Here is a 14542-nt window from a genome sequence, read left to right on the forward strand (position 1 = left end):
GGAGAGAGCGACAGCTTCGCTGGGACCTGTGGACAACCGGTTGGCTCTGTGCTCAGGAAGAAGTCTCACAGAGCACAAGGGGTCATAAAATGGGGCCACGAGCCATTCACACACACAGACGGTTGACACACATTGGCCTGGATGGATTTTCCTTCACCTCAGAGTGAATAAATAGATTAAGAATACTTAAATCTAAAATAAAGATAAGAACAAGCTGAAGTAATGAGACATAATGGGCTTATAGGATAATTCTTTTACAAAACCAGAAGGAGTTTCTTTCAAAGAAAACTGGCATTTTTCAAGTGTACAAAGAAATATCGGCTCTCTGAAACAGAATTGGAATACAATCAAGAGAGAATGGGATGGGATAAAAAAGACAAAGTGAAGAAATAAAGAAGAAGATGGGTAAGAAAAGGAAAAGTCACAAGGAAATTAAAAATGCAATTGCAGAATTAAAACCATTAATGGAGGAAGAAAAGACAGATTTAGCTTTACAAACATGGAATCAGTATGTGAATGCAACCGAGAGGCTGTGAATAATGTTTAGGAAAAGAGTAATGCATGAAAGAAGTGAGGAAGTGGAATGATAGGATGGAAATCGGGAAGAATTTTTAAGAATTGTAGGTACACCATTAAAACACATCAGAATAAGTGAAACAGACAAGTGATTAATAAATTGAAGAAAATTTCCATGAAAGAGAGGCAATGTTAACCTTTCTGGATTTTGGCTGAGTGGACCTCTCTGACATGCCACCTTCCTTCAGACCTGTTAAACTCACCTGCATACATATTAATGCCATTTACTATCTATCTAACTATAGCATCATAGGGTATTTAAGATAGAGAATATTTCATTCTTTGACCACTCCAAAAATCTCTTCCATAAAAATATTTGCAATGCAGAGAGTAATTAATCTCTTAGCCTTCTCCTTTCTAAGTCAGACACCAGTAATCCATTTTATTTTTTCTTCAAATAACCAGTTTTCTATGGAAGTAATCATCTGTGATAGTCTTCTGTGGTAGCACAACATTCTTTTGTAAGATATGATTACATCAGTTGAATATGGTAGTGTAAAATGTGTGAGAGAAAATAGACTGTGGTAAATATGTTGCTTCTATTTCTTGCAGATCAATCTCTTAACATTTTGGTGTTAACATATTTATATTTCAGGAGTCAAAGAATAAATATCAGCATTTATAGCAGATGGCTCTGGAATATCCTTATTTGGAGATTTTTTTAAAATTGTGCTAAAATATACATAACATAAAATTTACCTTTTTAACCATTTTAAGTGTACAGTTCACTAACATTAAGTACATTCATGTTGTGCAACCATCATCACTATCTATCCCCAGAACCTTTTTCATCCTCCAAAACTGAAACTCGATACCAATTAAGCAATTATTCCCCATTCCCCTATTTTCCTAGCCAATGGCAACCACCATTCTACTCTGTCTCTATGGATTTGACTACTCTATCTACCTCATATAAATGGAATTATACACTATTTGTACTCTCTTGACAGGCTTATTTTACAAAACATAACGTCTTCAAGTTTCACCCATGTTGTAGTCAGAATGTCCCTCCTTTTCAAGGCTGTGTAATATTCCACTGTATGCATAGACCACATTTTATTTATTCATTCATATGTTGATGCATCCTTGGGTTGCTTTCATCTTTTGGCTATTGTGAATAATGCTGCTATGAACATAGGTATCCAAATATCTGTTCAAGTCCCTGCTTTCGATTTTTTTGGAGAGTGGATTTGCTGGATCACTTGGTAATCTATGTATAATTTTTTGAGCAACCACCAAACTGTTTTCCACAGTAGCTGCATTAGCTTACATGCCCACTAGTCATCACAAGGGTTCCAATTTCTCCAGGGTCTTGGCGATCTTCAACACATTTTTTTTCTCTAGATGGAATGATTATGAGTTGAGAAAGACAGGAAGATCCGGGTGACTTTTAAAACCCCACATGTCTTGTCACCTGTGATGCATTGTCTTCAAGAAAGAGCTTAGTGAATAGTTCTTTGCTTGCCCCAAAGAGTTAATAAAACTTTTATTAATACATGGCTTTCTCTTAGAGAACAGATAACATGCCCAACTTAACCTTTCAATACACATAGCAATATCTCGTTCAATGCATATGCATCCCCAGTTCTGCTATTGATACTATAAGAATGAAGTATCTGGAGGATGGAGAGAGCGTTACATTTATTGGTATTGGTGTGTTCAAATGGAAATAAAAATAGAAGGGTCTTGTCTTGGGTTAATTCCCCCAAAACAGACCCCAACACGAAGATCTGTGTAAAAGTGATTTATTATGAAGTGCTCCCAGGAGAGACCTTTAGGGGAATGGGGGAGGAGGGAAAGAGAAAGGAGGCAAGCCACGCAAGGGTAGCATGTCTAGGGTGCAATACTGTGGAGCCCTGTTTCTCCTCAGAGTCACTTTGGCTCAGTCCTGCACAGAAACTCTAGAGGTAAGTTGGGTTACACCACAGAGTTGTCCCAGTTAGGGGCAAAAGGGCCAGAGTATTCTGCAGCTATTGCTGAGGTGTGATCAGGGATTTCCAGCTCTCCTGTGCATGCAGGCAAAGTGGGTTCTGGCAGCCTGGGGCAGGCCCCCAACAAAAAGTCATGGCTGTTGCCTGTTGGGATTGCAGCCCTACTGTGCATGTGCATGAAAATGGTAGAAGGATCCAAGGGGATAGAGCAGAGCACTGTGGCCTCTGCCACAGATGTCAAAAAAAGTATGTAGCCTGAGGGTAAGAATAGACAGGCAGGGATGAGGGTCGGGTGCCTTTAATGTCAGCCATTTAATAAAAATAACTTGAAGAAAGAACTTTGTATCAAAACTTTATTTATTAAACAAAAAATGCACCATTGGAATAACATTTCTATAAAAAATGAATATGAGACTGTTCTACAGTGATTACAAAACCCCTTTTCCTCGTGTGGTAGTATACAAGATCGTGTGTAGAAACAGTCATCGTTTTAAACTGTAAGCAAGTATCCTTTCTCATAGAACAAGATTTACACTTAAATATTGCAATCACTAGTCTAATTTGGTTAACAATGCTAGAGTCTTGACAAAGAAACTCTTTGTAGGCTCAAAATACCTTTTTCTTTGTTTTAAAGGTGTTTTGTAGCAACAAAAAATTTCTTTTTTCCACTAAGGCTAGTTAAAGCTGTAGTATACCCATTTCTACCAAATAAACCTACCACTAGCACACTAACAATTTGAATTGCAAAGCCCTTTGAGAGAATGAGTAGCATTGATCTGCAAAATGCTAGCAGACTATTTTAGATTTGGTGTTATCTTGTTTGAATGACCCTGGAAAGGGAGAAGGTGGTAATGATGAAGCTTCAGCGGAGGCTTTGCCTGGACGCATCCTCATACTCAGCAATGGACAATTCATTTCCAAAGTGGTCCCTCTGAGATATGGAACACTGCAGCTTTAATAGCCATATCTAGATTCCCAACCAGATCTCCCTTTTTATCATAAATTATCCAAAAAGAAGCCACTCTAAATAATAAATTAAATATTACTTATAAAAAGTACACCCCGGACCCACCCACCCATCCCCCAAACAAGCTGACAATTCACCAAGGTCAGAATTGTCAGGTTCACCCTACAATAATAAAAAACAGCCCTTCTCCTCCTCTCCAACATTCCTTTCTTGCATCTGAAAATAACACTTTCAGCACACAGTGAGATCCCTTGGCCCATGCATCTGTGACATCTTGCAGAGTTTTGCTGTTGCTGTCCACCCAACAAAAAAATTATAGGATGACACTGTACAAAGGCTCTCTACTGAGAGCAGGAGAAGAAGTCCTTCAGAGAGTGCGGCCAGAAGTCGCCAAGTGAACGTTACCCAGCGGCGGCAATGCAGAGCCCAGAAGTGATATTTATTTGCTGATATGGGCATGGTATTTGTCTCTTATGTAACCTCACTGACCAGGAAATAGGCATTTCTTTTCATCATTACCTTTTGGAAGCAGGTATTTGGATAGCAAAGTACACTGAGGCATGGGAATGTGTATTTTTCATTGGAATGGAATATTGCACAAAATATCTACGATTTTCTAAGTATCTAATGTAATTTAAAACAGGGGAACCCCGTGGAAGGCTCTTCTGTGCAATAGTTAAGTGATTTCTGAAAGTCACTAGAGAAATAGACACCATGAGTAAAATGTTGCTTTGAAAGTAATTTTAAAAAGAGAGAGATGGCAGATGTGAGTGTGTATGACTGCTTCTGAAGCTCTGCTAGGTTACGGGCTCTGTATCGTATATATGGTTATGAACAGGCAAGGGAGGCTACTCTGGCCTTCAGGACGGTCTGTGATCGTATGAAGTCAACTAGTGGATTGAGGGAGGGAAAGCAACCTTGTTCCACATCTATTTGAAAATTCAGAGGATTTTGTTTTCTCTAAACACACCTAAAACTAGGAAATTTTTTCTATTTGTCTCTCTTATGGACTAGAGATGGAAATTCTAAAACCATAAGAAGTCTGAGTCTGGGATACAATTTCATCTGAAATGGTAAGGTGATTTCTTCAGAGGTGACATTTTTTTGTTGTTGTTGGAGTGACAGTCCAGCTGCCATATGAAACCCTCTGTTAAATTTGGAGAAGACTTTAGATGTTTCTCTAAACAAAGTCAACAGCCAGATGTATCAAAAGGGTGGATAACAATGAGCAACCATCTTCAAACACAGACTATGAAAGTTTTCCAGAAAAACCTCTACTTAGAGATTCTTTATTGGAAAAACTGTGAGTGCCAAACTTCAAAGTTTCCAAATATTGATGGGAATGACACACTAATGCTGGGCCACTCTCCTTTTGTAGCTCCTACTGAGGCAGAGGACCAAACATACATGTCATTTCAAGCACCCCTTATTTTGAAGAGAAAAATGTTGTATCTAATCCCTCATGGGAAACTTTAATAAGTTCACCTCTTAAATCTCTGGCTTGATCTGTTTCTCTTCATTTTTTTTTTCCCGGATTGTTCAATTGAGTGTGCATTTTATAATACCCAAATGTGAAATTCCATTGTTTACATATTCTAGAAGGTTATAGCATATTCTACAAAGAGGTTGCTATGACTTTTTTTTTTCTGAATATGAATCGCTAAGAAATATTTAACTTTTGGCTAGAGCATCCTCCTGCCTTATGCATTTTGAGCTCTCTGCATTTTTATGAGTTTCACAAATGAAGAAATTTCTAGAGGAAAGAAAAATAGCTTTCTCATCGGTATGAAATACAAAAGAATAATACCAGACTTTTTCAAGAGGAGGCTCTTGCCTGACAGTTCAGCCCAATGCAGGGGAGTCCTGAGCATGCCCTGCCAAGTTTTATTTTCTTCTTTTTCAGGGAGAAATGAGTCCTGGTGGCAGAGCTGCTGGTTGGCTGTCAAGCATCGCCCTGCGGGAGTCAGAGAGATTTATGAGCTTAAAGAGCCCTGTATGTTATGAACTAGGCTCGGAGTAAGGAACAAAATAGAGGCTATCTTGCAGTATTCACAGATTGCTTCTTGTCAAGAGATCAGAAGACTGGGAAATTAAACAGTTACCTGAAAATCTGAGCAGGCAGTTATATACATATGTGAACTCTTTGGCAGAGTGGGGAGCAGAGCTTTACAAAAGTTGTGGCAAAGTCATTGCATATTAAAATCATTGGGAAAAGCACAGGAGAGTCTCTTGAGAGAATTTAAATGGACTCCACTATATCTTCAAGGCATGAAGCAAGACTTACTAGCAATACCAATTACTAAAATAAAGCATTGTATTTCTTTAATGAAGAAAGCTTCAAGAGCATGCACCAGAAATGTACCTCTTGCTGAAAACAAATAATGCATATTTTCATGTAGTTTTAAAAATTTTTATTTATTAAGGTCAGGGACTTTGACTAGAGTCATTGAGAATTTTGTGAAGAATGCTATTCTCTTGATTGTCCAGATACAGTCTATACTCAATCTGAAATTTGAGATTTGTAGCCCATTCCCAACAGAGCACTCAGGATGACATTCCTTGGATAACAAATACCATCAGAGAATGTTACTTGTTTATTAGTATTAGAAATGGGGGGGGGGCATTCTAGGACCTCGAGAGGGTAAAGCTAGCCTAATGAACATTTTCTGAAGTAATGAATTATTTCTGCAAGATTCAACATTATGTTAGGAAATGCCTTGTTCCCGGTCAGTGGAGGGTTGTCTACCTAAGTGTCCAGATTTTGAAGAAGAGTAATCTGCCCCATAGAATAACGTCACATAGCTCTTCAGAAGAACTTCAAGAAAATCTTAGTAAATTGAATAAGCACTCTTGTTGATGGAACAATTTCACAAATGGACCGGACTTTCTAATGAACCATTTGAACAACCCCTCTCTTTGACATCAGCTTTCCTTCCCGACATAAAACTGTAAAAAAATAATCTGAATTATTACTTCTGTTACAGTGCCATTTTGCTCAAAATATTTTATTCGGGGATTCATATATAATTACCCACCTAATAAAAGGAGCTATTAGGTTGTAAAGATCCTATCCCTTCCATGCTCTTTTAAAATTATGACCTACTCAAGCTTGAAATCAAAGAGAGCTGAAAGGAATAATTCAGCTGAAACTCTCTTATTGGGTTTTCAAGTCGCCTAACTGATAAATATGCAAACTAGCTCCCTTTTGGCAATTCAGCTGCATAAACAGGGATTAACTCCAAATGCGGCTGAAAATTTAGAAACTAAAAGGGTGCACACAAAATGTTCTTAATTTCACCTAGTTCCAAGCTGTAGATAAACATGGTGTTAGAAGTTTAAAATTCTAGTTCAATGAAGATGCAGCTCTGGAAAGTATCCACTGGATTTATAATGTGTCAGAAGTATCACGTGACACCTTGCCCTCTGCTCCTCTCTGACTCTGGGCAGGGAGTCTGCCATTTCCACAGAGGGTGACAGGGATGTTGGTCAGGAGGCCAAGCGATGTGTGGAGCCGGCCACCTCGCCCAAGGCTGGCTGCCAAGGAGAACTCAGGGAGGGACAGGACGAAGCGGGGGAGCTCTTCCGGCCCGACTTCTGAGGAAGATGGCCGTGGTGAAGCTTTGAAATGTCATCACAGTGTGATATGGCACAAAAGCCACCCCAATTGAAAAGTGTCCTGTTACAAGCTTAAGCACATAATTACCGTGTGTCTGAGAAGACTGCGTATTGTATCCTCTTTCAGGAAACGGATTGCTGCTGGCTGGATGCCCCTAGTTGCAGATTTTTACTTCCCTGTTCTCCAGACATAAATATTAACCAAGGGTGGATTTACAAATACTTGCTAAAATGGGTGAATTTTACCGCCACTGGCTAATAACCACCACTTGTGCAAGATGAATGTCTGAGTTACAAAACATAAGCATTTGCTGCCTTTTGTTTGTTTACTTATTTACTCTTTGTGCTGTCAAGAAAACATCCAATCCTTTGGTGCTATGTGGCAAGAGAATTTCCATGGGTGCTCTGCACTTTGAAGTTGAAAACAAAATAATGAGCTTGCACTGATTTGCCATGGCATGGTACAGGCTTGGATAATGCACTTGCATTTTGTAAGACTAGACCTACACAGAAAGGAAATGACAGGCCCCAATGAAGGAAAACCCAAGCCTTAGTTAGGACAGTGTGGTCACTGCAGTGGCAAAGACCCAGGACTCGGCTAGCAGCTTCAGCCTTGACATTGCAGTGAGGATGGATCTTTGCTTTTGTTTAGGGGCCCCATGGTAACCATTGTGAATTTCCTGATACCTATGAAAGAAGGGACGCTTTTTCCCTCTGAACTGCTTCAGGATCTTCCATAACTGAGTGGTCCTGATGGTTGACCTGTACACTGGTTAAGAGTTCTTGGACACAGGTGTGCTGCTTATGGGTAATTGGTATGCTGCAAAGTTCCCGGAAAAATACACCTCATCAATTGGGTAAGACATGTTAAAAGGCCGAGCCTGTGATGGCATTAAGTTGCTTCATTAGCCCTTCCAAGCTTGCCATCTGCTCACTCAAATCATCCTGTTCATACACCTGCAGAAAGAACAAGAACAAAGAGTTAGGACACGTGAAGGGGCACCCGGGTGGCTCAGTCGTTAAGTGTCTGCTTTTGGCTCGGGTCATGATCCCAGGGTCTTGGGATCGAGCCCCGTGTCGGGCTCCCTGCTCCTCGGGGAGCCTGCTTCTCCCTCTCCCACTCCCCCTGCTTGTGTACCTGCTCTCGCTGTGTCTCTCTGTGTCAAATAAATAAATAAAATCTCTTTTTTTTAAAGGACAGGCGAATATCGATACCTCCTTTTATGAAAGCAGTGGCCACATCTAGTTGGTTTACTTTGTATTATCAAGCATGACACAGTGGCCCACAGCCATAGCAAGAGGCTGTGCTCAGAATATAATCACTGAATGAAGATGTTGGTAATAAAAGAGGTAGTGATGAGAGGAATGACTGCATCGTGTTTCACTAACTTCATCCCTGTGTCGAGGAAAAAGCTTTAGAGTAAAAAAAAAAAAAAATCTCATTTCATATCAAGTTCTACCAGCGTAGAACTGTGTGGTCTCGGATAAGTTAGTGAGCCTCTCTGATCCACAGCTTTTCTCAGCTATAAAATGATGATGGTCATCTATTTCATAGGCTATTCTGAGCACCTTGTGGCCTGTTTAGTGACTATCACAGTGACCAGCACCTGGTGCATATTCAGTATGTTACTCCTTTTTCCTTCCCGTAGGTCACCCAGCAGGGTCTGAACAGAATGTCTATCACCATGTTCCTTTTTTTCATAACACAACGTACGTACATTTTTGTGTGGGAGTTTGATGGGCTTTGCTTGACCAATGAAAGGTCTGAGGATTATGACTTTAGTTTGTGTGTGGAAAGAAAATTCTCACCCCAAACCAGAGTTGCCTGTATGCACAGTTGTAAAGGCAATATTCTAGCACATTTGACTGGTGGGTACAATGAAGAGGTTGAACTGAGGAAGTCTTGGAAGTCTTAGTGAACATACTCTCTAGAACTCTTACTGGGAGCCATGAGAATCAGGTCATTAGTAATACTGGATCATTAGTTATCACAGAACAGATACCCCCATTGCTGGCCTCAGAAATTCTGACTCAGTTAAGTATAAGATGGTTACAATCTCTCTCTCTCTCTCTCTCTCTCTCTCTCTCTCTCTCTCTTTAAAGCTTCCCAAGTAATTTTGATGGCTAGCCAGTGGAGGAAATAAGGCTGTGGTATTGATTGGAATCCCTTTCTTTCATATACTTGCTCATTTTGTGTTGAATGGGAATAACAAGCTTGCCTCATTGGGTGGCTGGGAGGATTCAATAAGTCAGTGTTGGTGGGTATTACCTGCTCAATAAATGTTAGTTTTTCTTTTCTTTTCCAACATACCCTTTATTTTGAATAATACAGACCTGTCCTGCTTGATTATTCTTGCCCATCAATTTGATTAAGTTATTGAAACAATGAGGCCTGAGTCATGATTTCTAGCTCTGAGTAGGATGGAAAGCATTACTCACTACCTGGTCAGAATGGGTATCTAATCCTGCCAAATAAATACCGTTGATCCCAAGAGCATACCACTAGAGATTATATGGGGGATGGGCACAACCTACTCTAGCCACTAAGGAAACAGCTCGGAATGCATGATATTAAATATGTTGAAAATGGTACCTTCTTATAGAAATCTCAGCATACGAATTAATGGTCATATACCACATAATCTCCAGAGCTTAATGGGGATTGAAAAGTAGTCAGTTTTGCTCAAAAGACTGGTCTACATATGAAGGGAGAGGTTGAAGGGAGGTGATCAGTTGGTAAGTCATTTCTTAACTGTTGTTTGGGTTTTTTTTTTATTTTTTTTTTTGAATTATCTAGCTATCATTGTCCAACACAGCAACCACTAGCAATATGTAACTACCGGATTTCTGAAATGTGACTAGTCTGAATTGAGATGTGTATATATATAAAATACACACCAGATTCTGAACACTTGGTACAAAAATGTAAAATATCTTTTTGACAAATTTTTATATTTATTGCATGTTAAAATGATAACATTTTGGAAATACTGGGTTAGATGAAAGACGGTATTAAAATTTAATCTCATTTATTTTCACATCTTTTAATGTGGCTTCTAGGAAATTTAAAATTACACATGTAGTTCACATTATATTTCTATAGGGCAGTGTTGGTCTAGTTTATTTGCCCTATTTCTGTGTATCCTTTAATGTATAATCTTACTGCTTTTAATACTATAGCTTTGACTGTCACTCTTTAGAATCAAACTTAAATACAAATATGGGCCACCTGACATAATTCCTTATGAGATGAGATATATTACATAAATTTAGGAATTTGACCTGACTTGAGGTATGGCCAACAGCCCTGAGACTAAATGAATATTGCACTCTAAATTTGAATCTTTTTAAAGTATACGAAATGTATATTAATCATATACTTCTGCCAAACATTCACACACAAACACATATCCAGATTCCTTGGTTTCCATGTTGTTAAAATACCTTATGGTTTGCAGTACCAAAAATGATAAAGTCAAGAAAAAATTTATTGTTCATTCAAATGAGATGATTCTAACTTGTTTTTCTCATCTTTTTTTCTCCCCTTCCACTGTGATTTTTCAAGGTATATGATATGATAGTTCTTTGTTCTCTTTTTAAATGTTTTCTCTTGCAATATATTCAGAAACACTCCAGAGTTTTCTAAATCTCTGCCTTTAGGCAACATCTTTTCAAATCTCTTTTATAATGCATCTTTGGGAGAACTCTTAAACTCTCTTTTGCTCTCTCAAAATTTAGATTTTTTTGGTCTCCATTTATTTTCTTTCTGAGTTTTCTAATTTGATCACATTTTAGCTTCTTCCTCTAGTTAGCAAATGTTTTCTCTCAAATAACTAAATTTTCTCCTCTTATTTTCTAATTATGTCAGTTCCTTCTCTTTTTTCTTCTTAAGCTCCTTCCTTCATTTCTTCATTTTGTATTTTTTTCTTCCCAATTCTATATTTCTAGGCTACTGTGTGATTTTAGAAGCGACGTGTCTGATAACTTCAGAAAAGTTTTCAGAGTACAGCTTTTGTTACTATTTTTTCGTTGTTGTTGTTTTAAAGAATCATCATATATGTAGTCAAATGCCAACGTATGTCAACCCACTGCAAGGAAATACATATATATACCTATATGTGTATGTATGTATGTAAAGTCACACATTCTTTAAATCTGCTTGATTTTTAAGATTGGTTTTTAAGTATAGCAATGGTCACTGCTTCACCTGACGCAGCATAAATTTCAAGGATAGCCTTACATTGGCTGGATCCTCTGTTGCTTTGTGGCTCTCCTCGGATACTTCAGGGGCCGTTGGCACAGATACAGGAAGCAAAGGAGATCTTGCCTTTCCAGCCAACCCAAGAGAGGCTGTTTTAACATGAGTCTTGGGAAGAGTAGGCCCTGAAATAGAAAACACAGAGTGATGAAAGTAATGTATAAAACATTCTGGGGAGCAATCTCTCAAGCGTGGAAGCCAACTCCAGTGGGTTGGCATTGATTTTAGGTTATTGTTCATTCTGTAGTATAGAGATGAATTATGGCACAATGAATGGGCTCATTTTATTTCTACTGAATGGAAGACAAATTCTGATTAGGCCTCTCCAGACGAAGCTCCACCAGTCATATGTAATTTTAAGTGGATTCCAAATCATGCTGTGAAAGGTTGCCCGGGAGCTCCAGACTGTTCGTCACACCCTACAGAGTGTCAGTGGAACTCATTTGGTGCCAGTCCCAGCTTTGGGCCAGAAAGCCCTATGCTAGCTTGCCTAAGCAAAGCCTCAATTGTTTAACAGTACCAAGGAATATTTGTACAGTTAAAAGAGATGGTCACTCTTGACCTATAAATGACTATTAGATGTTATAGTAAAAGAAAGTCCTACTGGCTAAACTCATAGAATCTCATTATTAATTCTCTTTTGGGAAAGAAAAAAGATATTATTCTGTCCTGATCAGTATAGCTTCTCTCAATAAAATCATTTGTGGGAATTGCTGAGTTTCTACTAGATGACATTTCTGTCTGTTATAAACAATGGCTACCTTTTGTTTTTGGATCTGAAATTTGCCTTATAAATCCTGCTTAGCTTATAGCACTAATTAATATAATTTGTCCTTATAGCCTAAAATAAAGGTTTTATGAAGGCTTATTGAATTGGCTAGTATACCTCACATACCTAAGGACTTTGTCATTCTGAGCTTTGTAACCAAAACCTCAGCACAGAGGGTATTGAATTAAACCACGGAAAGAAGTTTGCCTGAGTTCTTTTGTATCATCGACAATGAGTTCTAATGATCCCAATGGTCTATTAATATGTATTTTGGGGAAAATGTTTTGTTCTGATCATACTTTGGTAAATATAATTCCAGTTAATAAAACTCAGAGGTTATTTTACAATCAAAGAAATTGTGGGCATTTGTATATTGGGGAAAAAATAATAGAACAGTCTAAGGGGCCAGCAATTGGGTATATGCTACGCAAAATAATGATAAATCATAACATAGCACCTTTTCTCATACTTTCATCTTTATATGGCCTAGCATGAATTCCTTCATATTTATATTCTTTCACTCTTAAACTTTAGGGATCAAAAGTTTGCAACTGGAGTGACTAATCACTAGAGGGTGATCTTAAGTTTTTGGTAGCTCAGATGAAAAGAAATATAAAAACAGGAGGAATGTGAATCATTTTCTTTAAGAGAGGAAATAATATTTACTGAGTGTCTACTAAGCTCCAGACCTATGGTAAGTACTTTAAGTCATTTTAGGCCAAAAAACATAGTGGGGAAGAATTTGGGATTTATCAGTCCAGTCTACATTCAGATCCTGGAAAGCTTAACTGTGCACTAGCTATGTAATCCCTTGGTCAACTGACTTAACATCTGTTGGCCTGTTTCTTCTTCTGTAAAATGGGAATGATAATTTGGGAGGGATTAAATAAAATTATGCAATTAAAGGGGCTGATCCCTATAACTTGTTCAAAGAGGGCACCCTGTTACGAATATTTAATTGTCAAAACAATATGTGAATTTTTAGTTCACATATGAGGATGTTAAAGTGGAGAGAAGAAACAAAGTAACTTACCCAAGCTCACACATTTAGGAAAGGGCAGGCAGGTGTGTACCAAGATCTATCTAACTCCACTGAGCAAATTAAGGGTTTATCATTAATATGTTGATCTAGCCCATCCAACTGAAGTTAGCTTTTTGAAGAAGCAATGTAGAAGACCATGAGATCTAGTTCAAAGACTGTAAGTAACTTCAGGGTAGAAACTACTTATTATATTGTTTTGTATTTTCTCATGGTTGAATTGGGTTTTAACATAAAGGGGAAAACAACATTCTAATAAACTCCAGCATCGATTTAAACTACTTTTATTACTATGCTATTTAAATATATACAAGCAGAACACATGGCAGAGCTTTTATAAACTTGTAATTCTTATACTATGCTATAAAACCGCTGTGAATTGTGCAAAACCAAAACACATTTAAAATTAAATAGCAAAGTCCTAGAAAAATAGCACAATTTCAATTAACATCATTAATTTAATATGATGAATGAGTTGGTTTGGCTAAAACAAAACAGCCCTATAAATGTGGTCCTGACTGCTATGGCAGAAGTCATCGTGGGTTGGTCTTACATGCTCAGTTTAAGACTACCGAGTTCCTCTGGTTGAATAACAGGAAAACCTTCTTTCTTCTGGAGAATGTAATGCCAGCTGGTCTCCACTAGATGTGAACAAACTCTTTGCATATTAAGTCTCCCTCTGTCATTTTCTCTTTAGCTTCTGACTATAAATGCAATGTTTCTGGAGCTAACTTAGTTCTAAACTCAAATGCAAAGGCAGAACTAAAACCCCTGGCAAAGTGGTGCTATAAAATGGCTCTCCAGAGGCTCCAATATGTGTAGTTCACATTAATATTGCAGGTGATTACTTAAGTGAAAGCACAAAGTTTAAAGAGGAATTTTCATTGAGGACTGGTGAACCTTGAGAATCGATCTAGTGAACCCCTACTTTGAGTCACATTTCCTGAATTATGCTTATCTTCCCTTCTAGAATGTTCACCATGTTCTGCTTAAACCTGAGTTTAGCTTTATTGCCATAGAAAGCTGCTTCTCTTAGAACATTCCATGAGCCACCTCTTCCTTCCCTATATTTAATAGAGTAGGTGCATTTTGAAAACTAACACAGATTTCTGTACATATCTTCTATTTATTTATTTTTGCTACGATTTTGACTTACGTGTTCTTGATTATGAAATCTATTTTATTTAAAATTTTTTAGCTTTGAAATTTTTATTTTATATATATATTTAAAGATTTATGTATTTATTTTAGAGATAGAGAGCACGAGAGGGAGGAGCAGAGGGAGAGGTAGAGAGAATCTCAAGCAGACTCTGCACTGAGCTCAGAACCCAACAGGGGCTCCATTTCATGACTCTGAGATCATGACCTGAGCCGGAACCACAAGTTA

General features: G+C 38.0%; 1 protein-coding gene across 3 annotated transcripts in view; it reads right to left on the reverse strand.

Annotated features, from left to right (window-relative positions):
* Nucleotides 1-3594: 3594 nt before the first annotated feature.
* Nucleotides 3595-14542, reverse strand: part of DCC (DCC netrin 1 receptor) — a 1149203-nt gene continuing 1138255 nt past the window's right edge. For all 3 annotated transcript variants that reach the window (XM_032422885.1, XM_032422886.1, XM_032422884.1), the window contains exons 28-29: nucleotides 11330-11472; nucleotides 3595-8046 (exon numbers count right to left, since the gene is read on the reverse strand). In XM_032422885.1, the coding sequence (XP_032278776.1) occupies nucleotides 7957-8046; nucleotides 11330-11472 (233 nt within the window). In that variant the 3' untranslated portion in view covers nucleotides 3595-7956. The remainder of the gene's footprint in view (nucleotides 8047-11329; nucleotides 11473-14542) is intronic.

Source organism: Phoca vitulina, unplaced genomic scaffold (assembly GCF_004348235.1).
Source record: "Phoca vitulina isolate PV1807 unplaced genomic scaffold, GSC_HSeal_1.0 scaffold27, whole genome shotgun sequence".
In the NCBI taxonomy this organism is placed as follows: Eukaryota; Metazoa; Chordata; class Mammalia; order Carnivora; family Phocidae; genus Phoca; species Phoca vitulina.